Raw genomic sequence first — 22,358 nt, 5'->3', positions numbered from 1 at the left:
TATTTACACATTCATAAGGAAAAGGATCCCATTTCTGATAGTGATGCTAAGAGAAGTAACACTGCTTTTTCATCACCTGTACACTGCATTTCCCAGGGAGATCCTGAGGTTCTTCAAAGCTCATAAATGCATATTGCTTCCCTCCAAGATCAGGATGTAAATAAAAAGCTCCAGAAAGCCAGGTTAAGGGATTTGGTTTAGTCAAGGGAAAGATGTGTTGCTTGCAGTACCACAGTTTCCTCCCAGAACAAAAAGCGACATCTAGAACTATAGCACCAATTAACACCAGAGATGATAGAGGTAACAGAAACAACTACCCTCCAGCAGCTTAACACAACGCATTTATTTCAAAGGAAGGCTTTGAAAAACTTGCAGATTTTCAGTGGAGAGCACTTGAACAGAGGTGGTTCTGCTTTCACCTTCTTCAGCTTCACAAAAGTGGTGGTTCATTTGTTATCCACATCACATCCTCCACTACTGCTTGGACTGCAGCAGGAATCCCAACACATCCAAAGTATTCTTGGTTCCCGTAGAGCCATGCTAAACACCTGCCACCAGACTAGAAGCAGCTGAATTGGACTTAGAAGCAGCCACTTAATTTCAAGGGATGGGAAGGAAACTGCCAGCCCTGCCTTTTCCCCCTCTGCAGTTTGTACTGGTACACTCTATCTGCCCCACCTCAGCAGGAGTTACAGTGAGCTGGGCTGGGAAGTGGTGGTAAGATCTCATCAACAGGCCCCAATACTATGGCTGCTTTGATACCCAGGGCCTTCTTGCAGCAGCACCACCTTAACAGACACAGACACCTTCCACTATGAAGAGAGGGAAGCACGTCCCAGGAGGACACAGGTAAGTGTCTGGGGTAAGGCACTTGGGTGTTCTGAGTCACATTCCCAAGGCAGGTGGGTTGGAACTAGATGATCTTAAGGTCCTTTCCAGCCTTAACCTATGATTAAAGTCAGCAGTTAGGCTGATACTCAGAATGTTCCTCTGTGCCTGGGAGGAGTTAGGAACATGAGTATGCAACATGGTCAGCTTTCACCAGTGACAGTGACCAGCTGAGATCCTCGCCCTTGCTTTGTGTCCTGACAGCTTCTTGCCACTTTTTGAGTAGTAACCCGTTATTTCAGTTCAAATTGTCTTTATATATATTATTTACATTTGGAGCTTGAAGAAAAACCCAATGCACATGCAACATTAATAAGCTTCAGCAGCTGTGAAACCAGGGAAAAGATACCCTGCATCTTGATGGGATAGAGATGGGATATTTCTAGTTTGATACTGGTGATCTGAGGTGTTACAAAGGCATTGCAAGAGGCTACTCAGGGACTCCCAGCTTACTGCCCAAGAAATACTCTAAGACTTAGAGAAGTTACATAAAAGAACTTTTAAAATCTGTATTAGAAATCTGTAAATCTAGTCTCAAATTAAGGATAAATTACCTATTTACACTTGTCATTTCATTCCTCTTTTGGTTTTTTTATTACACAACTGCTAGTTGAAGTGTTTTTCCTTATGCCCTTAGAAGATATTTACGTTCTTTGTAGTATTCAACAAACTTCTAGTAGTAGCAGAATGCTCTTCTAGTGCCTGTTTCATTTTATATATCAAATATAGTAGACCCTGTTACAGGGATCATAATCTCAGGCAAAAAGCAAGTTATTTAATCTTTCAAAGCTGGTAAAAGAGGCAGGAACTTAGAATTGCTGACTTCGAGCTTAACCCCGTCACTGTGTTTCTTTAAGATGAAGAAGCCTGCAGATTGCAAGACACCAGAGTAATTTCTATGAACTCTCACCAAACAGGGGGATTTGTAGAATCCACATTAGTCATAGTGCCATGAATTACTTTGATGTTTGGTCCATCACGATTCCATTGCTGTCTCCAAGTCATTGCTGCTACTGCTGGCTGCAGAGTTGGCATTTGCCAGAACAAGTCTTTCTCTGTTTCCAAAAACTTCATTCACTGCAACACAGATAGGGGATTGCTTACACATTATTCTCCCAGAGGCAAGAGAAGTACAGCAGGTGGAGCATGGTGAGCTTGATGGAATGGAATGGAAATCCTAACCTGGTGCAGTTTCAAAGCTTTTCCCCTTACCTGCATAGGGAGTTGAAGCTTACACATCAGAACAATCTCCTGCATATGATACTTAAATTATAAATCCTGTTATTTCTCCTCCAGAGCATCTCTAGAGGTTTCCCTGTGCATAATTCCTGCACCTAAGTTCTGTGAAATGGATGAGGTTTGTAGCGCAAAACACTATGTTTAAATAATTAATTTCAGGTTTTAGTCTCTCTGGTTTTCACCAAGCTCTTAAAAGCCTTCTCAAGAAATTCACACCATTTTCTTACATGTAGCTACCATCACCTATCAAACCCAGTCCTCACTCTTATGCCTACAAGTACTCAAGAATGTAGTACTTGATTACACCAGGAACATTAAGAACAAAGTAAAACACTGGTATTACAAGAAATCAGGTATTACACTTCAGCTGCAAGAAAATCATGTGGCAAACACAGGTCTCCAAGTTAGTTAGAAAAAAACGCACATTTTTTGAAGCTGAAAATGTGAACACATATGCAGCCTTGGGGTATTTAAAAATACTAACCTACAGTTACTCTCAGAGCCACAATACATCACTGAATATACAAATACACCCTGGGGGCAAGGGGAGCATCACAAGATCCAAAGAAATGAGAATGTTACCTGCAGAAATCTTGCTAATATCCCAAACACGCAGCCCTTCGCGCTCTCCTCCAAAGGCAAAAACAAACGGGAGGTCAGGGCAGCAAGCTGCACAGAAGAGAACACCCTGGGAAGGTGGGAGGGGAAAAAAGAGGAGGATTGTTTAAAAAACACCATCCTAAAATGAATTTGTCATCTGAAAATCCCAAGCAGGTTTTAAGAATGTAAGTTCTCTAAGTTTCCTGAAACTTATCTTGTAAAGACACAAAATTAAAGTCGAGAGCTGCTAATTACAAACAGTGAATCACATGTTTGTCTTGAACCTGGAAGTTACACATTGGAGCGCCTATAGTTCCATTCAGAACATTGTATCTGGTATTCAGGTCTGCCAACTAGATGTTTAATTGAATCCTGCACTGTAATGACAATGATTTACCCGGAATACACAGGTGTGACTTTTTTCCCCTAAAAGATATTGTGTTAAGTAAAACAAGATTCAAGCTAGACAAAAATGAACAGACAGACATATAAACCTTCCTGGAATTAAAATATTAGTATTACTCTACCATTTTCATATCCCTGGAATGGACTAAACTTGGTCTGTCTCCCAGGATATCCCAGATTTTCACGTGTTTGTCAGCAGATGATGTCACAAGGCATCCTTTGATCTGACTGCTTAGCTGTAGCCCTGGAAGATGAAGAATACAGCAGTGTGATAGCACCAGGTAATCGCTATTTTACAGAGATGAGGACCCAGTATGAAGCAAAGTCACGAGAAACCCAATATTCTCCTCACACTAAACTGTTCCAGCACAAAGGAGCAAAATGATAATTAAAGTTTCATGCCACCACTGCTCCCTGTAGTGACAGCAAACCAATGCTATGCCAGCCTATTCTGTCTCCCACTCCCAACAACTGTAACAGTTCAAAGATGCTATTGTTCTGCTTCTTACTTCACATAATCTGGCTTCCCTGGGTAGTTTTCTTCATTCATTTGCCAAAGACTCTTTTGCTATCCAAGACAATGGGGCATATTCATAGACTTAATTTTAGACACCTAATCAGGTGCTTCAAGTTGCTTTTTAGAAGCTCCTACACTGATCAAATAATTAAAGTAGCCTGAAGGAGGCAGTGTATAAACCTTCCCAAGTGCCATACCTAACTCATCTCCAGAGTGAATGTCAGTATAAAGTAATTACTGATAGAGGAGGTAAACATTATAGTTCACAATCCTGTACCAGATTTCATAGGTTTTGTTCTTCCTCACCACAAAAAACACAGGGAACAGATCTGCTTTGACATGCTTATTCATGACATTCACTGAGAAAAGTTCACTGTTGTTAAAATACTGTGCTTACAACAGCTTCTTGGCAGATTTGTTTCACATGCTAGCTATCTGTGATGAGTGTGGACAACTCTTACTTGTTAAGCAAGGAATTGTTAAGCAAGGAATCGCTACTACCTCAGTCATAGCAGCTAAAGACATCTCCCAGATGTGCCATGCCACTGGGGACAAACACAACACACACACACAGAGTTTACCTGACACCTCTTCATCGTGAGCTTTCAGAGTAAACAGTGGCTTATCAGAACGAGCATCCAGACAGTACACAAAGCCATCCTCTGTGCTCACCTAAGGAGATCACAATTTGAAAACAAACAGCCATAGTCACTTGTTTGGAAAAAAGCTCCTATGAGGTAATACCCACCCTCTAGTAAATCCCTGTGATTTGAGACAGACTTACATGCCTTGGTAGGGCATGTTACGCTACAAAGTTAGACTCCATCCAGCTAATGCCTGAGCTGTTCTATGCTCTAAACTATGCTGCACTGACCTACATCGAAGCTTTAATCATATACAAATTTGTTATATTGTTATTTTGAAGATGGTTGCACTACTACACTTGGCTGTCATGTTAGGCAATGAAATACAGAGCCGTTAGTCTCCTAAGTGCCAGTTTCTGGAGCTATCTGAGAGATCTATATCATAAACCCAATAGAACTGAACAACTGCTTTTGTTTGCTATATACATAAAGTAACAGAGAACCAGGCAGCCACTTAGGTAATAAAAAGTATTTGTTTTTAAATTCTGTTTAAAACTTTTATCATAAAAATCTTGACAAACCCAAGGTATTTTTACTCTACACCAGCAGGAGGACAATGCCCTCTAGTGCTGATTTGAAACACTGAATTAACATTCAGGATCTTAGTTCTAATTAGCTACTTCTCAGCTGCAATTGCCTCATTACATGCACAAGAGCAACTATGCAAAGGAAAATATATCCCACCCACTGAACACTGTAACAATAAGCAAAGATGCCTCCTCTGGAGTCATAAAGCATCAGCCTCAATTACTTTTCTACTGCTGTAATAGAGGTGACAGGTAAAGAGCTGGTCTCTTTATATACTTGTTGAAAAAGCTACCCAAAACCATCCTCACACACACTGCATTTTAACAATAAGCAACACCAACAGTCCAACTGCCCATCACCTCCATTGTGTGATTCATAAACATTATGAACACAAAAATACAGGTTAAATGAAATGGCAACAGTCTATGGACCGAGAATACAAGAGCATGTACTCACTAAGAAGTTACAAGGTGAAAAGTGATTCCAAGTTACTCTCTCAACCTGACCACTAAACCGCCACACACGATGGTTATCTTGGGGGTTTCTGCAGTCATACAGCACAGCTGATCTATGGGAAAAAGAGAGGAAATAAATAAATAAAAAAGAATAATCATGGTAGAACACTTTATAAATTGCCATTTATAGAAGGTCCACGTAAACTACAGTTCAAAAGTTACAATGGAAACAACTTCACTATTTAGTCTTCCAATTCAACAACGAATGAAAATTTCTCAGATAAATCACGAACTTTTCCCATATGCCTCAAAGCTTCACCTCGGTTACAATCAGCTGTTCTACTGAAACTAAGCAAACACAGCTTGAATTTACTCAATACATAAGATACTTATCACACAGGAGACCACAATTATGCAAATATATCACTGAATTATGAACACACTTCAGTAAAGTCAAGTAATGACTTTCAAAAATAATGCACTAATTAGAAAATCCATTTCAGGATTCAATCACAGAGTGGTTTGGGTTGGAAGGGAACTTCAAGCTCCTCTACTTCCAAACCCCCCTGCCACAGGCAGGGACACCTTCCACATTTGTGATACATATACAAACATTTAAAAATATGCTTTAAGAAATACAAAATTAATCTTTACAAGGGGTTAGGGAAATGCTGCTCCAAAAAGGAGAAAGAGTGGATAGGACTTAATGGCTCCCCTGGGATTCTTTATGGGTGTGTGCTTAGACCAGTGGTGGCAGAATCTGTCCCAACCCAAAAATCTCCTGGATGCGAATGCAAGAGAGGAGTGATGATGTCACTCTCACAGCATCTCACCACAATCAACATCCACAGTGTAACCCACTCCCACTTTATCCTATAATTAAAACCAAAGAGACGTGATTAGATTTCTCAGCTCTTTTACCTGGTGTTTTACAATAACAGTTTTAGCACATATGCAGTTTTTAATGGTCTCACTTTTAGGTTATGAAGGCATCTGCTAATATTCACTGTGGTCCTGTGAGGCTTTTATTCACTTTTAATCCTGTGGATTAAAAAATCCACAAAGGCAGAATACTAGTTTATAGACGGTAAATTGGTTTATAGGTGTCCATGGTATCAAAGGGCTAGCTGAAAAGGGATTGAGTAACTGGCCTCAAGGTTTGGACTTTTTTCTTTTTACCGAAAGAAGTCAAGAGGGAGAAAAGCACGCAGAGCAGTTCCTAACAGCAATAAAAGGATTTTCTCCATTACTTTCACTTAAGCAGATGGAGCAAGAGCACAATAGAAGCTAGAGAATATAAAGGCATGGCTAAAGATTGACAGGTCTTCAATAACTTTAATAAAATAAATACTTTAACACAAGGACAAAGTCTTAAAAGAATAAAAAAAAAAAATTAATGTAAGAAAATAACAGTTACAGAACAAAATTAAACAGTTACCCTATGGGATGGGAGAACAGAGGGGAAGACTTTTTGGCTGACAGGGCTTATGAGTACTTATAAGCAGTTACAGTGCTAGTCAAAGTGTGCAGACACAACCCATTTCACAGCATCTCCAGCCTGCAGTCACAGGAGATAGCCCATTAAACTCTGGCTATAGCGTGCCTATTAATAGAGGCTGTAGGGAGCAGACTGGGATTTTAAAGTCCCTCATGCACCCACCCTGGTCCTACAGCTTGGCAAGACCTGCACAGGTTTTCACAGGAATAAGCATTGTCACGTTCCCAATGCAGAAAATGCCATAAGGCCAAATTAAGAAATAAATTCAGTTTGGCGCAGATACCTGGCACAGAAAATGCTGGTCCAGATGGTTAAAGGATTTGGCTAGTCCTGAGAAAGAGGTAAGGAAAACTACATTTTGGCCACATACAAACCTGGCTACCTTGCTGGAAAAAAATAAACAGCCTTACTCAAATTTGGCACAGTTAAAAGCACATGAAAAAGAAAACATGAGGCAACTTAATGGGCTTAATTTAATACTAAAACCCTCCCTATGTGTAATATTTGAAAATACTACCCTGACATACTTATCGTAAGATCCAGAAATAAGTGTCTGAGTTTCAAATGGATGAAATTGCAACGTCTGGACCTAGATAAGAGAAAATTTTATTTTTAAAAATAAGCACTGAGATATAACGTGCACATACATGATCTTTCTTTAAACAAACAAGAGCACAAGCCCCCCTTCCCAAAGCCAGCACATTCCCCCCAAAAAACCCATCCTATTAAGCTTGTTGATACTCAGATTTTTCATAAAACAGTGCAAGAGATGCACGTTATTTCTATTTCAAACACCCCCACCCAGTGGAAAAAAGGTATTTTCCGATATATAAATGAACTAAACAGAACCACATATCCTCTTTCTGCCCTAGATATTAAAAAAAAAACCCCAAACAAACAAAAAAACCTCAAAACTGGAGGAGATAAAAAAATAGCTGCTTCCAGTTAGGGGAAAAATGCAGATGTTTTAGCAAAATGAAAATCAAGCGTTTGTCAAGGGCAGTGACTTTGTTAACAGCAGAATAAGGTTATAGCTATTAATAACTAACTTCCACATTTTAATTACTATGAGATTAATTCATTTCTGAAGTACCCATCACTATGGTATTTTAGTATCATCTATTTTAAACCTTTCTTACCTAGAACTGACACTCACTGTTTCCTTAAGGGAGAGTTACAGTTTGACCTATGCTCAGAGACCTATTTTTTGTAGCTTATTCCAGCACTAGCAGATCCCCAACCATCACAGCTTTCACACAAAAGGCATTTTAAAAAAACACTGTAAATCTTCACAAGCTTTCTAAAGGATAAGTTAAATAGCATTTTTAAAAGCAAATACAGTGTTGTTTGCAAAGAACTTTAAAAGAATTCTGCACAGTTAGAAAATTACAGAACTGTTGTTCTAAGGGTTCACTGCCAAGCAGCTGATGAAAAACTGCATTTATTTTTTCTCTGTATTTTACAGTGGAAGAAACATAGCAATTATTACTTACCTTGTCTGTGTGTAGCATCAGGTTGGCTGCTGGCTTACCCACAGACATATCCCACAAAATCACAGTATTGTCAGCAGATGCACTTGCTAAAACATTCCTTATAATGGATCAAAAAAAAAAAAGTTTTAAAAATCTTCATACAGATATAAATGGTCAAAAATCCAAAATACATACAAAGCCCGATTCTGAGAGTATGCTCCGGACTGTAGACTGTATTTCTCAAGCCTGACGGATAATTCCCTGAAGGTAATTCTAAGTTATAAGTAAAGACTACAAACGGACTATACTGCATTATTTAACACTTATAGTAACAACATTGACAGTTTTGCTTGTATTTCCCCCCTGACACCACTTAAAATACCATTTCTGGAAGATTTCTTGAACAAACAAAGTGAGAAAGGCTTTTAAGCATTTCCTTTCCTTAGCAACTTAGTTCTGCTTACATACACATATAGCCAAGAGCCAGACAAACCTGGTTTTAAAGTATTTTGCTCTCTAAGTGTTTATCTAACTGCTGAAGACTTAACCCTGTACACCCTTCATAGAATGCTGAAAGGAACCAGTTTACAGACTCCACATTTCAACTTAAATTTGACCAACTGTGTTAAGGGCAATAAACACATAGTTTAGAATTTTAATCAGAAAAAACCTCAAAACATTCCCGAAGGCCTGTCAAATACACAATACAACTACCATTGCTCCATTGCTCTTAAAACCAGATTCACTACCTCAACATGTTGTTTCTGACCAAAACTGCTCCCCTCTCACCTTATTCTTCGTATATAACGAAGTGTTTTATAGACCAAAAGAGCTAACATTCTCCTGGAAACACTGTCCTTCCAAACAACGTTATAAGGGAAAGTTAAGGAAATGCATAGTGAAGGCTATGAGAACATTTTACAGCAGCACCATTATGACCTACAGGCAGAAAGTTATTTATAGAGAGCTGTCACAGTATATCTTATTTAAAAAAAAACCAAACAAAACATTTAAATATAAGCTGCTCCAAGGAGTTTCTTCTTTGGCCCATAAGCTTCTTACTTCAAGGCTGTTTTAATTTCCTGAAAGATCTACCAGTATCAATGAGTTTGTAACTCAGCCCATTACAGAATTATGCATTCCAGACACTTAACTATTGTGGCTCTAATTTTTATTACTTGTCTCTCTATTATCACCAGACAACCATTTCTATGTACGTGAAAACTACTCTTCTGTAAGACAGACAGAATGATCACTACCATGCTCTGTGCACAGGTAGAATTTAGGAACAATAGGCAGCGCGCTGTAAATTAAGAGTGCAATTTATGTACATTTACTGCATGTCTATACGGGTGTTTCCTCCTTCAGTATCTAGATAAAAAGCATTACAAGTGAAGGCTTACACCTGCTCATTAGGACTACGCAGAGTTGACTACAGCCTGGAGAAGAGAAGGCTGCATGGAGACCTCATAGAAGCCTTCCAGTATCTGAAGGGGGCTACAAGGATGCCGGAGAGAGACTCTTCATCAGGGACCGTAGCAACAGGACAAGGGGCAATGGGTTCAAACTTAAACGCAGAAGTTCAAGTTAGATATAAGGAAGAAGTTCTTTCAAGTTTCAAGGCCCACACTGAGGATCCTCTGACAGCTGCACTGTTAACAACTACCTTATCGATAAAAACAGCAGGATCTTTACTTCAGTTATCACACTGCCCCTGACCCCTCACCCAAGATGGGACAGCTTTGTGTTGCTTTAATAGCAGCATTTCATTGCTAGTTTGTTCAGGCAACAAAGAATTGTCTCTGTCTAGGATAACTCAAAGGTCAGAGGCATTTTTCTAACTGTGCTATTAGGGCTTTTACACTATCTTTTCTATTCACAGCTCAGGGGCAAAAGTCAGAAGGAAAAAAAACCCAAAAGCATAGCAAGGACTTCCCTTCTATAAATTTACTACTATCTGCTGAAACGGTGTTTTAGGTCAATGGCAGATCAGCACAGATGAGGGCAGTCCTCTGGTTCTCCAGTCTGTGCATCTGACTTAAGTGTAGCTGGTTTATCAAACGGCTTAATCTCACCATAGCCCTGCCCTCATCTGGACAACCTGCAAATACACAGTGATCTGCGGCAATATGTAGGTTTAAAAAAATAATTAAAAAAAAAAAAAAAATCAAAACTTCTAGTTAAAAAAAGGGGGGAAGGGAGGTGTAGCTTCGAGAATTGACTCATTTCAGCACTGCTTTCAAGTTCAATGTTATATACTACATAAGATTCCGGATTTGTGTGAAAAACGTATGCCCAATTAAACACGCAAATTTGTAACCATCCACTGTTAGGCAAGTATTCTTTTACCTGCTTTGTTTATTCCATGAAAGATCAAGCACAGCATCAGTATGTCCCTTCACTGTCTCTTCTGAAGATAAACTCTGTGTATGTAGATACAACATAAATATTTCTGAAAATTACAGTTTCAATAGAAATCAAGCATTACAATACATGAATATGAATTCCTTAATGCCTTCACAAACAACTTTGTATTTCATATTACTTTCACTTGCTGCAACAAGGTTTCTGATAGAACTGTCTATTCAGTACCTGCACCTCACTTCCTATCCCAGATCTCAGATTGCTCCATTCACAGCTGCTGTGTTTACAGAACTGGTTACTCCCTTCAGGCTAGTAGCAGAAATTTCATTGTCTCCAGCTAACCTGCAGCTTCTTCAGCTTCTTTCTAAACATTCTTTGCAGTTCTCTCTCACTCCTTCAAATTAACTGAGCTTTAAGTCCTTGTAACTGCCAGCTCCTACAATTTCTAATTTAAAATGGTTAAGCTTCAAAGACAGCAATTGCAAACCACGCATAACTCACCCCATTCCTCTACTCTTAATTCAAGGCTTTAATTATCCATACAGAGAACAATTAGCATTTCAAATTGAGGTAACGTTTATGAATGATATCTTCAACAGCAATTCTGATAACTCAGCAATTTTCAGAAGCAAGTTTCACAGAACTAATTCCCCTTCCAAGGATATTTTCTCTACTGTTTTTAAAACTATAAAGTCTGAGAGCTGAAGTAGTCAACCCCCTTCACAATGACAGTATGGTTCTTTAATAAAGGTTCTTCAGGTGACTAACACTGCAGCGCTCCTTCATTTGGGAAACCAAGATTAGCTATATACCCAGTGTCTACCTTCCCTATTTACTCTAGGAGTCTTTAAGCACTTCCCAAAGCACCTACTACACACAAAATCTAGCAAATGTAAGCCATGTCATCTTCCATACTTGCTTTACATACCAAAGGATGTGGACAAATCATAGTACATTCTGGCATACAATAAGGGTCAGATTCATCTCGCATAACTTAACATCCAATCTCAACCTCAGTCTTCCTCTTTGGAGGTTAAGTTTTCTCTGTAGTCCACAAAGAAACTCAGCCATTCTCAGGTTATGTCTCTATGCCTTCACCTCAGACTATTTCGATGACTATCTTGAAATATGCTTAAATTTTAGATAGATAAAGCTAACAAGGTGAATTCTGAGTAAATGTATTTTACTAGCGTCAACCTTGCCCTTTATTGCTCAATGCCTTTTCAACTGAGTCACATGAAAATACCAATTTTAACCTACTGCAGATGACCATGACATTATCTTCTGTAACCTGTCTAAATACCATCTTTCAACATGACAGACCGTATTAAACCAGATTATTTATGATTTTTTTATTGTAGGAAAAAGCAATAACAATATTATCCTTAGGCTCTTAAGTTTTCTCCATCCAATCAGATAAACGATTTTGCAATACTTACTTTCTTTCCTTTCTTTTTCTTTTTCTCTTTCTTGCTTCCAAGAGAAAAGACTGGTTCTAAGGATTCTACTACATCAAGGTCCCAAATGTCAATAACTGGGGTCATGTTACCCACTGCAACATAATTTCCTACAAGCAGAAACCCAAATGCAACCACATTTATTCAGAATTACAAAACAGCATATTTGGCAATCCAGCTGTTGCTTATTTCTTTGATTAAGTAAAACTTATGTGCCAGAATCTTCCATTTGAACATATTTGATGTTTGTAACTGACTAGGAGCAATTTAAAAATATCAACTGACAGGAGATGTTGCCAAAAAAGAATTTACTTGCTCTCCTTCTCCTTCAGTACAAGTAACAGTTCAAAGAAGCTGTATAAAGTTCCACATGTTTTGCTTTAATTTTTTATGAAAAAACAAACAAACAACAAAATCCACATTCCCCGTACTATGGAAAAAAAAAAAAATCTGTAAAACACAGGAAAAAGGTTACTGAACACATAAATATATATAAATTTTGCTGTGTTTTACAGTTAATCAGCTGCATTTGCCATAATGAGTTTGAACAAAGGCAACTTTTCATTTGCAAATTGAAAACAAAGCAAATTAGAGAAGAGCTTGCTCTGGTCTGCTAATTGACAATAAATTATTTGTAATAAGGCCAGTGTTTTAGTAAAATCACTTGTTATGGCAGCATCACTAAGATGACTGTATCACCAAAACAAACAAAAAAATGGACATTTACAATATCCTTTGTAATTTACCTACTGATTCATCAGGATTAGGATCAAAATTCAGCCACTCCAGACTTAAAGGGTAAGCAGGCAAGATAATATCATGATGCACATAAAATGAGTTCTCTTCATGATTATAAACTGAAAAAGAATTAAAGACATACAAGATATCAGTGAAGAGGAAAAGCAAGCAACCATGAACAGTCCACTTCTGCAAAAGGTGTAGCAAAAGCTAAACTGTCAAGGAGATCTAGAATGTAAATTTACATTCTAGTATGAAGTCAGTATGTTCAGAGTTTTAGCATAGAGGCCAGTGCCTCTAACTACTAATGTTATGCATACTTAATGTTATGGCCTGTGAATTACACAAAACAAACAAACATTCTCCTGTGTACTTTAGATAAAGAAGAGACAAGTTCAGCAAAGCTCAGACACTTGATTCCTACCATACTACACAACTTTGTTTCTATGATTACTTCAAAATTGATGCTCCATATCCAATACTCTCTACATCAGGATACAACCAGAAACAATCCCAGACGAAATCAAAGGAGAAATGAAGGTAAAAGACAAACAGTTTGCAAATTAGAGGAAGCTGAAGAAGTCAGAAGAAGTTACCTTTAGCAGGTTTTGACTGAGATACAAGAAGACTTCTGGTAAAGCAACCATATGCTAAATACAGCATTCCCTTTAGCCAGCTATCTTTTCCTTATAATAAAAGAATTTACTAACTGGATAGCAGAGAAACCCATTAATTATTTTAATAAGACGGTAGCATCACAAACACAAAATTATTGTGCCATTTTTAAGCGCATATGACAGACGTTCAGATACTAACTGAAGTCTTCAGTTAACTAAGCAGTCTTAGTAGTTAACTAAGACAGGGCTATTCTATGTTATAAACAGCAGAAGCCTGTGCTATTGTTTTTTAACTATATTTGGGAAAATTACACAGTTAATAGAATTCGTAAACACCATCCTTAGAACAAGTGGTATTCAGACCTTATCAAGGATCATCTCTTCTAAAACTACGATGATAAAGGTGCTGATTCTTGTACTCCTAGCAGTGGAAAGCTCACCAAACCAGTAGAGGAAGCTTGCATGATTTGGAAGATCATATGTTCAGAGAATAAAAACGTCATAGTATTTTCGAAGTGTCATTAGAAATGAAATCGGGAAAGAAAATGCTATACAGCCGAAAAGACACACTATCCTCTAAACAACAATAACACCACATGAAATATGCACGTTCTGGAAAGTGGCTAAAACACCACGACATAGGAAAGAGGACAAAACACACAGGGCAGATGAGAAAAAGCCTTCCAAGAACCAACCCTCTCCCCCTTCTACAGAGCCATATGGCACAGGCTAGGCAAGACATATTCCCGAGGTTGACTGTAAGGAACAAATTCTATGTTACTTACCATGGACCTCCAAACTACAGTAGTCTTTATCAACTCTGCCACAAAGGACAAGATTGTCACTGGGCTTAATCAAGAAGTCTTCCTCTTCATATTGATCCTGAAGAGCAAAAAGGAGATCAATGGATATTAAACAAAGCACATAAATGCACAAAACTACATATGAATCAGTAATAATTTTTAACTATAACTGAAAACACTCAAAACCCAACACCCTGCTGCCCACCCGCCTAAAGCCATCTTACAGTGGTAAACATAGAGAGGCAGGAACTAGACTCAATCATGGGAAATTGAACAGTTATCATATAGACTGAAGGACTGTTTATGTGGACCTAGGTGGATTTAGAGAGATGTTTAATTGTCAAATATGAAACCATATTTTGAGGCTACCATGAAGCAGCCCATTGCTGAAAAGAAAATCACTGCCAGGAGCCCACACATGCAGCTTATTTCCCTTGTGCTCTCATGCCTTGAGCATTTATATAGTGTAACAACATTTTACACAATAAGCATACTGTAACTGCGCCTCACATCCAGGAAGTAATTCCAAGAGCACTGAAGCACTGTCTACTTTCTGGAAAATATTTCGAAAAAAGTGCTGCCTACAGCTATACTGGGCATTCAGCTGTACCAGAACAGATGTAACATCTCATCTAATTTTCATTGTTACTGAGGAATGGAAGGCATTCAGGGAATTTTTGTTAGTGGAAAACTAAGAACTGTACATAAAAGTCAATAGTCTTACACAGAGTACCATCCTTCAAATATACAACACATACAAGACTTTTTGGACTTCTTGCAAGCTTTTAATTTCTTTTTTATTCATTGCAAACATCTTTTCAATATTTGAATTCTATCAAGTCCTGCAGTTCTCTGAATTAACCAACTTAATGTTACACAATACTTAGCCTTCAACAGTACTAGTAATAAATACCAAAAGACAATATAAAATGCATGTTAAAGACCAAAAAGCACTCTCTTTCAGAATTTGAGGAATGGACTTGAGCGTAGCAAGAAAGGCCCGAGAAAAAGATGTTCACTTTTTCCGTTTGGCACAAAGTTAGCTCTTCTGACTCAGAGTAAATGCAGCTCATATTCTCTCTGAAACTCTGTGCAAATACCTCTTTGACTATAAAAATCACTTTTAAAGCATTTCTCTCCTCTACTGGTACACAGGAACAAGAAAGAGCATCAATAGTCAGTGGAACACACAGAAAACATACAGTGCCTCAAAGTGCACACAGTAAGTGACCTCATTTTAAAGGTAAAATGTATGCCTTCCTCCTTGAGCTTTGTTAAAGTATATGAAGTCACCATAACAACTCCTTGTCCGAGACCACACGTTTGATAAAAGTCCCCTGACACACAAACTAGATGTTGTGGTAGAAGCCTACAGCTCTTTTCTTTCGATCTTACTAGCTTAGTAAAGAATCCAAAATAGTATAGAAAGGACAGCACCTGGAAAAATCTTAAAACGCTTATGCTTAGAAAAGGTCCCAGAAATTCACCTATGCCATCACCTTGCCCCAGATGACCATAGTCTCTCCTGGTTGCTCTCTAGACTACATTGACTCTTCTCACGCAGCCTCACCTTTTAACTGGTTTATGTGATCTCTCCATGTAAATTAAGTCAATTGCAAGTTGCAATCTATCCTTCTGAACTAAACTGCAGGATATTCTCTGGAATTGCTCCATATCTTTTCTGAAGAGGACCCAATATCCTAGCCACAGCAATACTGATGTTAAGTAGAATAGATGGTCTTGCATGCTGCATTCCTGCTCACTAGAGAAAGACAAACAGGCTGCATAATAGGAGAGCACTGTTGACACAGTTAGCTTGTGTTAGACTACAGCCAGAGACTTCTTCACTCCCTGGAGAGTTCCTACAAAGCCAACTCCTGCAAAGATGTTCCCCATCTGATACTTGATGGAAACTAACATAGGCAGAAGCAGTCAACTACGCAGTATGCTGTGCATATATACTTAACAGGGACATATTTCTTCATGCCATACCCCTAATTTGACATTCAGCCTGAGTCTACCTCAGTTTGGTTTCTTCTATAAACTGGTGGAAGGTGTAGAAGTCTTGCAGTCTGGGAAGTTTTCCAACTTGGGTCATTAGTGGCGTGAGATTTGTTACTTCTTCAAGCATTTTCTGTGTCCTACTAGACAAACCACACCACATACAGAAGTGCGTGGTTTAAATAATGACCCAGGTCCCCATAACAGCCGACTCAAAAATAAAAAGCACATGTAGAGAGGTCTGCACAAAGCAACCTTAAAAGAAGAGAGTTCCATCTATCAAAAATCTGGCACACCTTTGGAAAAGGACTGCAAGCACTTACAGACCCTAAGGCAGCATGGAAAATTTAACTGACTTTTAAGTTTATGCTGTTTAAGATATTTAACATTTTTATAGTACTTACAGTGGTTTTTAGAGTGATGTAAGGATCATTATCATTACTCCCATATACTGCCAGAGTAGCCAAAGAGTCTCCAAGTTTTAGATCACCTAGGTGGGAATTTCAGAACATCTTTAATAAATATTAATGACAGGTGAAGTCAGAAACTCCTGTACCAATACCTGTATTACCTGTATTGTAAAAAAGGAGTGGCCTACATTAACTTCCAAGTTCCAAACCTAAGAACGTCAGTAAATTAAATTGCTCAGTGCTTTTGGGGACTTCTGCTGCTCTGCTCCAGCACTACAGCAGGGGGAGCAATAATCTTTCCAACGTGCTCTTCGTTCTAGTGTCAGGGAGGGGAACACTGAAGTGCTTCGCTCACTAAATGATTTCCGAAACTGGGACAAGCAGATTATTAAAAATGTGGATTTCCAGCATTTGAAACATAGACCTGTGTAGTTTTAGGATACAAATGTCTTAAGTACAACAAAAAGTGAAAAGATTCTTCACTTATACTGAGTATCTGACATTAGAATTTTTCTTACCTGTGTATTCTTCTTCATCATAATTTTCCAAATCATATTCATCTAGTTCATCATCAGGCGGGTCTTCATTTTCATGAGAAGACTTAGCTCTATCAGGAACATCTACATTCACACCAGATGCCATCTGGCCTTCATCGCTACTATCAGCAGCATCCCTGTTTAAAGACACGCATCCCTGAGAAACTGTGACAGACATTTAGAATGCTTCCAGGTAATTGCTTAGGGGACTGCTAACAAGATTTCAGCACACAATCCTGGCTGTTCCACTCTTTATGCCAATAATTTGGAAATCCATTCACTCCTTTCCTATCTTTTCCCAAAATAAAAGGCACCATTATTCTCAGGCTTCCAGAGAAAGTTTTTCCTTAAAAGTTCTCATGACAAACTGTGGCAGATATTTTGGTTGACAGAGCTAAACTGTGTGTCTAAATCCCTTTCTCTTACCTTTTTATTTTTTTGTGGATACAATGCTCTAAACCTCACTTGTGTGCATTTGTATGTGTCCAATTCCTTCCTTCCTTTTTTCCTCCCCCACCCACAGGCCCTGTCATGTGTGATGACTCTTGTATTTCTTCAAGATTTTCAAGACCTTATTTACTCATACTTCCCATACTTACCTTAGAAGAAAAAACAACATAATATTCATCATTCCACAAATTGTGGATTATTTCTTATGGAGTAAACTATGAAACATCTAGAAAACTTGGTACTTAGGTGGAACAATTCCATTTGCAAGGAATTCAGCAGAAGGAAGCGTGCATTGAAGATTGGCTGAAGGCCTAACAGGTGTTTGAGATGCCTCACTGGAGTGTGCTCCCAAGGAACTCATCCCTGCTGAATACACTGTATTTCTGTCCTTCTTGCACTCAAAATTCCCAGGCAACAATGAGCCAAGACAGTTCTCCTAAGTATGATTTCTAAATTAAATATCAGAAACCTATATTTATACTTTGTTCAGTAAAATAAGTCCTTCACATTAGTAGTTTCCATTGCATAAAAACTAGTAACAAGATAATTAGAGAATCTAAATCTGAGTCCGATTTGTGATCTTTGCACAGGGGAAAAAAAAATAAAATTACTGATGTTGTAACACATCCCACAAAGTACCAGATGTTATAAAGAGATGATAACATCTTTGGTTGTAACAGATGGTCTTTAAATTTCCATCCTTAAGTTTAACAGCACCTCAAATCTTCTCATGTGTCTAAAATTGCAAGAGAAAGAAATCCACTTAAAACCCCCAAAGGTTCACACACATAAATGAGAAGCAAATAACACCACAGATAACAGAAATATTAAACATAATTAGTTAAGAAATTAACATAAAGTAAGAATCTTCCAAACGTTTATGATTTTGGAACCATCAAAAAACAAAAACAGATCAAAACATATTCTGAGGCAAAACACTGAAACAGACTCAGTCAGTGAACAGATCTAACTGAAAAAAAAAGCCAGAAAATTTAATAAAACCTCAATCCCTCATCTTCTTCCAGACACAAAGAGAGCCATTTCTTTACTGTCTTCCAGACTGTTTCCTAAATCCATCACTTTTGTTGTTCTTTTCATAAGTTTATTTACCTTTTTCTTAAAAGCAGAGTGACAAAACTTAACACAACTACACAACTGAGAACTTCAAGCACTGAGCAGAGCTGCAATGTCTCCAGTTTAATATGTGAACCATAAATGCACCCAAGTGATGTTTTGCGTTTTTTACCAAAACATAAATGCCAAGTCATTCTGTGCTCTACTGTGGCCTCCAGACTCACTTAAGACCATAACGCCTCACCCTCAGCATACACTTTTTCAGAGTCAATTTGGGACTTCCATCTCAGTTTCCTACTTCTCCAAAGCACCCATGGTTACAAATTGTCCTGGTTTTGGGTGGGATAGTTTTCTTCCTAGTAGGTGGTACAGTGCTGTGTTTTGGATTTAGTGTGAGAATAACGGTAACAAACTAACGTTTTAGTTGTTGTTAAGTAGTGCTTACCCTAAATCACACAACTTTTCAGTTTCCCATGCTCTGCCAGTGAAGAGAGGCACGAGGAGCTGGGAAGGAGCACAGCCAGGACAGCTGACCCAAACTAGCCAAAGGGATATTCCATAGCATAGAATGTCATGCTAGTATAGAAACTGAGGGGAGTTGGCCAAGAGATGCCAATCGCTGCTCAGGGACTGGCAGGACATTGGTCAGCAGGTGGTGAGCAATTGTGTTGTGCATCACTGTTGTGTTGCTTGTTTGGTTGTTTTTTATCTCTCTCTTCTTATTTCCCTTTTCATTATTATTAATATTATATTGTACTTTCATTATTAAACTGTTCTTATCTCAACGCACAGGTTTTACTTTCGTTTTCCAATTCTCCTTCCCACCCCACTGGAAGGGGTGGGAAGTGAGTGAGCAGCTGCGTGGTACTTATTTGCCAGCTGGGGTTAAACCACAACACAAACCAAACTTATTTCCTCACTCTAGGCGGGAATGGCAATTCCAGCAAGGACCAGGCCCATGCAGACTCCACCTGAAATGCTCTGCTAGCCTGACAGTACACGGTTTGACAACTGAAGAACCCCATGGGAACACAACCCATGTTGTATCCACAGAGAAGGCAGGATATGTTCCATCTGATCTTTCTTCTTTCACTCTCTGGACAAATGACTCTCCCAATGATTTACAGTGAAAATAGAATTTGCCATGAAGGTAACGGTGTCTAGCTTGATTAACATCACTTAGAAAAACAAGACTTTGTATAGGCAAGTCTTTCCATACTTATCTTCACCTTGGAAGAAGAGCCGAAGGACTGATAAAAGAACACATGCATCAGAAGGTGCTGAAGACAAAATAAGTAATAGAAAACCAAACAGTCAACATAAAATGGCAGTAACTGGGTGAAAGGTAAAGGTGTCAGGGGGAGATTGTGACCACTGACTCAATTCAGGACCAAAAAGCTTGCCTCCCCTTCCCCGCCTTCACGGAGCATGTGTATATGTGCTGATTTACATGGCAAGCGAAAACAATTTACCTAACAGAAGACAGAGCACTAATTGATCATATATTCGTTAACTTTTGACCAATGAAAGTAATTTCTTTGTACTCACAAGAATGCTGGAGAGGGACTCTTCCTCAGGGACTGTAGTGATAGGACAAGGGGCAATGGTTTTAAACTTAAACAGGGGAAGTTCAGATTAGATATAAAGAAGAAGTTCTTTACTGGGAGGGTGGTGAGGCACTGGAATGGGTTGCCCAAGGAAGCTGTGGCTGTCCCATCCCTGGCAGTGTTCAAGGCCAGGATGGACGGGGCCTGGAGCAACCTGCTCTAGTGGAAGGTGTCCCTGCCCGTGGCAGGGGGTTGGAACTGGACGACCTTAAGGTCCCCTTCAACCCAAGCCATTCTGTGATTCATTTTATGATGTACAAAGAACTAAGGTGTGCCAGCTTTGTGCAGCTTCCACCTAGCACCCTATCTTGCAAAACAGCTGACAACAAAATACCCCGGCTCTGTGTGCACAACGGCGTTCTGCATACCGAGTAACGATCCCACTTTTGGGACAACACCGGGACATCGGGCTCACTTGACACTGCCACTTCAGGAAGAACTCGTGCTGCCTGCCACCCATCTCCATTGCTGCCGCTTCCCAAACCAGGCCTCCAGCGAGACCCCGCGGGGCAGGATTGTGCCCTGCCCTATTCTGTCAGCGGCGACGAGGCTCGGGGGGCTCCAACCCCGTAGACAGCCGCGCCCGCTGCCCCGGCTCACCTCAGCCTGTCCTGGGCCACCTCGATGAGGCCGTTCAGCTCCTCCTGGCTGAGCTGCACCTGCGGGGCAGACACACAGCGGCGTGAGGGCAACGGCGGGGGGCAGCGGAGGCGGGCGGGGGGTCCCGCAGCCGGGGCCCGGCCTCACCTTATCCGGCGTTTCCTTGGCAACGCCGCAGCGCACCCATGCGGCGCAGGTCACCGGGCAGCTCATGGCGGTGCGGAGCGGGACGCGGTGCGGTGCTGACACGTGCGAGCGGCTCCGGCGCGCCACGAGTGACGCGTATGACGAGAAACCCCGCCTACAACGGCGGAGGAAAACGGAAGGGGCGGAGATAGAGCAGCGTGAGGGCATCGCCCCGCGCCGGGAAGCCCGGCAGGAGGGAGGGGAGTGGCCTGGGGGGCCGCTGGGGGGCGGAGCGCGGCTGTTCCCTCCGCAGAGCCTCGCGGGGTGTTCGCATCGCTGAGGCGATCCCGATTAGACTGGATATTAGGAACATTTCTTCACCCAAAGGGTGGTCAGGCATTGGCACAGGCTGCCCAGGGCAGTGGTGGAGTCACCGTCCCTGGAAGTGTTCACAAACCGTGTGGATGAGCCCCTCAGTGACATGGTTTAGTGTTGGCCTTGGCAGTGCTGGGGTGGCGGTTGGACTTGATGATCTTAAAGGTCTTTTCCAACCTGGTTGAGTCTGTGATTCTGTGATTACATCGGGAAATAGATAAAATGTCAGCTGGAGTACACGGGAAGATAATCTCTTACTAACATGCAGAAATCACTGTTGTTTCCATTGCTGAAATCTTAAGTCAGGGGATAACTGCAAATTACATGAGTGGGCAGCTGAGGTTAGGGGAAGGAGCATTATCTCATGGTAAAGCTCAAGGACTTGGCAACTGAACTTCAGCTTGGCAGACAGGATAGCTACATTATTTCATCCACATGTCACTAGGCAGCACAACTGTATTCAATTTCATTATTTTTATCCTGATTATTCTGTGGTTCTGGCATGAGAGATAAATACATTTCTAACAAAACACTACCTCTTCACTACCCCGTGCCTTTTGTCTTAGTGCACAACACACTAAGGCAAAAGCTGCCTATTTCTAGCTATTCCTTGTATTACCCTGTACTACAGGCATCCTAGTCCTACCTGGGGACTATAATGACCATTCTTGCATTTTGGTATGCTTGCCTTTTTGCTGGGTTGTTATTATTTGCTTTGCTGGTCACCTTCTCTTACAGCAGTCAAGAAATCCTTTTTGTTCTTCCACACATGAGTTGGCTGTGGTTTGCCTGTCAGTTTTGTGTAAGCAGTGCTATTCCTAAAGGACAAGCAGAAGGGAGTGTTATGCAGGCAAGACAAGGAAAGCAAGGTTACTTTCCGCTGGCTGTCGTTCCTGGATATGTGCTTTTGCAGATATATACATTTACAGTGTGGAGGTTTGCTCAGCAAACACT

General features: G+C 40.0%; 1 protein-coding gene across 5 annotated transcripts; it reads right to left on the bottom strand.

Moving 5' to 3' along the window:
* Positions 1–8: 8 nt before the first annotated feature.
* On the bottom strand, positions 9–21,183 carry PWP1 (PWP1 homolog, endonuclein). Of its 5 annotated transcripts, XM_030479191.1 has the most exons (16): positions 21,051–21,183; positions 20,904–20,962; positions 17,155–17,309; positions 16,631–16,716; positions 14,208–14,304; positions 12,814–12,924; positions 12,050–12,177; positions 10,596–10,669; positions 8,268–8,364; positions 7,302–7,363; positions 5,278–5,389; positions 4,231–4,321; positions 3,255–3,376; positions 2,710–2,815; positions 1,849–1,965; positions 9–1,755 (listed from the first exon to the last, which is right to left on the bottom strand). In XM_030479191.1, the coding sequence occupies exons 1-15, from the start codon at positions 21,114–21,116 to the stop codon at positions 1,865–1,867; spliced, it is 1,467 nt and encodes a 488-aa protein (XP_030335051.1). In that variant the 5' UTR covers positions 21,117–21,183; the 3' UTR covers positions 9–1,755; positions 1,849–1,864. The 5 variants fall into 5 exon arrangements, with proteins under 5 accessions (XP_030335051.1, XP_030335049.1, XP_030335050.1 ...); XM_030479189.1 differs by having other exon boundaries at positions 9–1,965; positions 10,596–10,684; XM_030479190.1 differs by having other exon boundaries at positions 9–1,965.
* Between the last annotated feature and the right edge of the window lie 1,175 nt (positions 21,184–22,358).

This window comes from Strigops habroptila, chromosome 3, assembly GCF_004027225.2.
Source record: "Strigops habroptila isolate Jane chromosome 3, bStrHab1.2.pri, whole genome shotgun sequence".
In the NCBI taxonomy this organism is placed as follows: Eukaryota; Metazoa; Chordata; class Aves; order Psittaciformes; family Psittacidae; genus Strigops; species Strigops habroptila.
This window is presented reverse-complemented; position numbering and strand designations above follow the sequence as displayed.

Excerpts from the sequence above, each read along its gene's own strand:
- PWP1 (XM_030479189.1), bottom strand. The coding sequence starts at position 21,116 with ATGAGCTGCCCGGTGACCTGCGCCGCATGGGTGCGCTGCGGCGTTGCC. Across the intron at positions 17,310-20,903 it reads GTGGCCCAGGACAGGCTGAG|GGATGCTGCTGATAGTAGCG; the intron begins GTGAGCCGGGGC and ends GTCTTTAAACAG. Across the intron at positions 14,305-16,630 it reads ACATCACTCTAAAAACCACT|GATCAATATGAAGAGGAAGA; the intron begins GTAAGTACTATA and ends TTTGCTCTTCAG.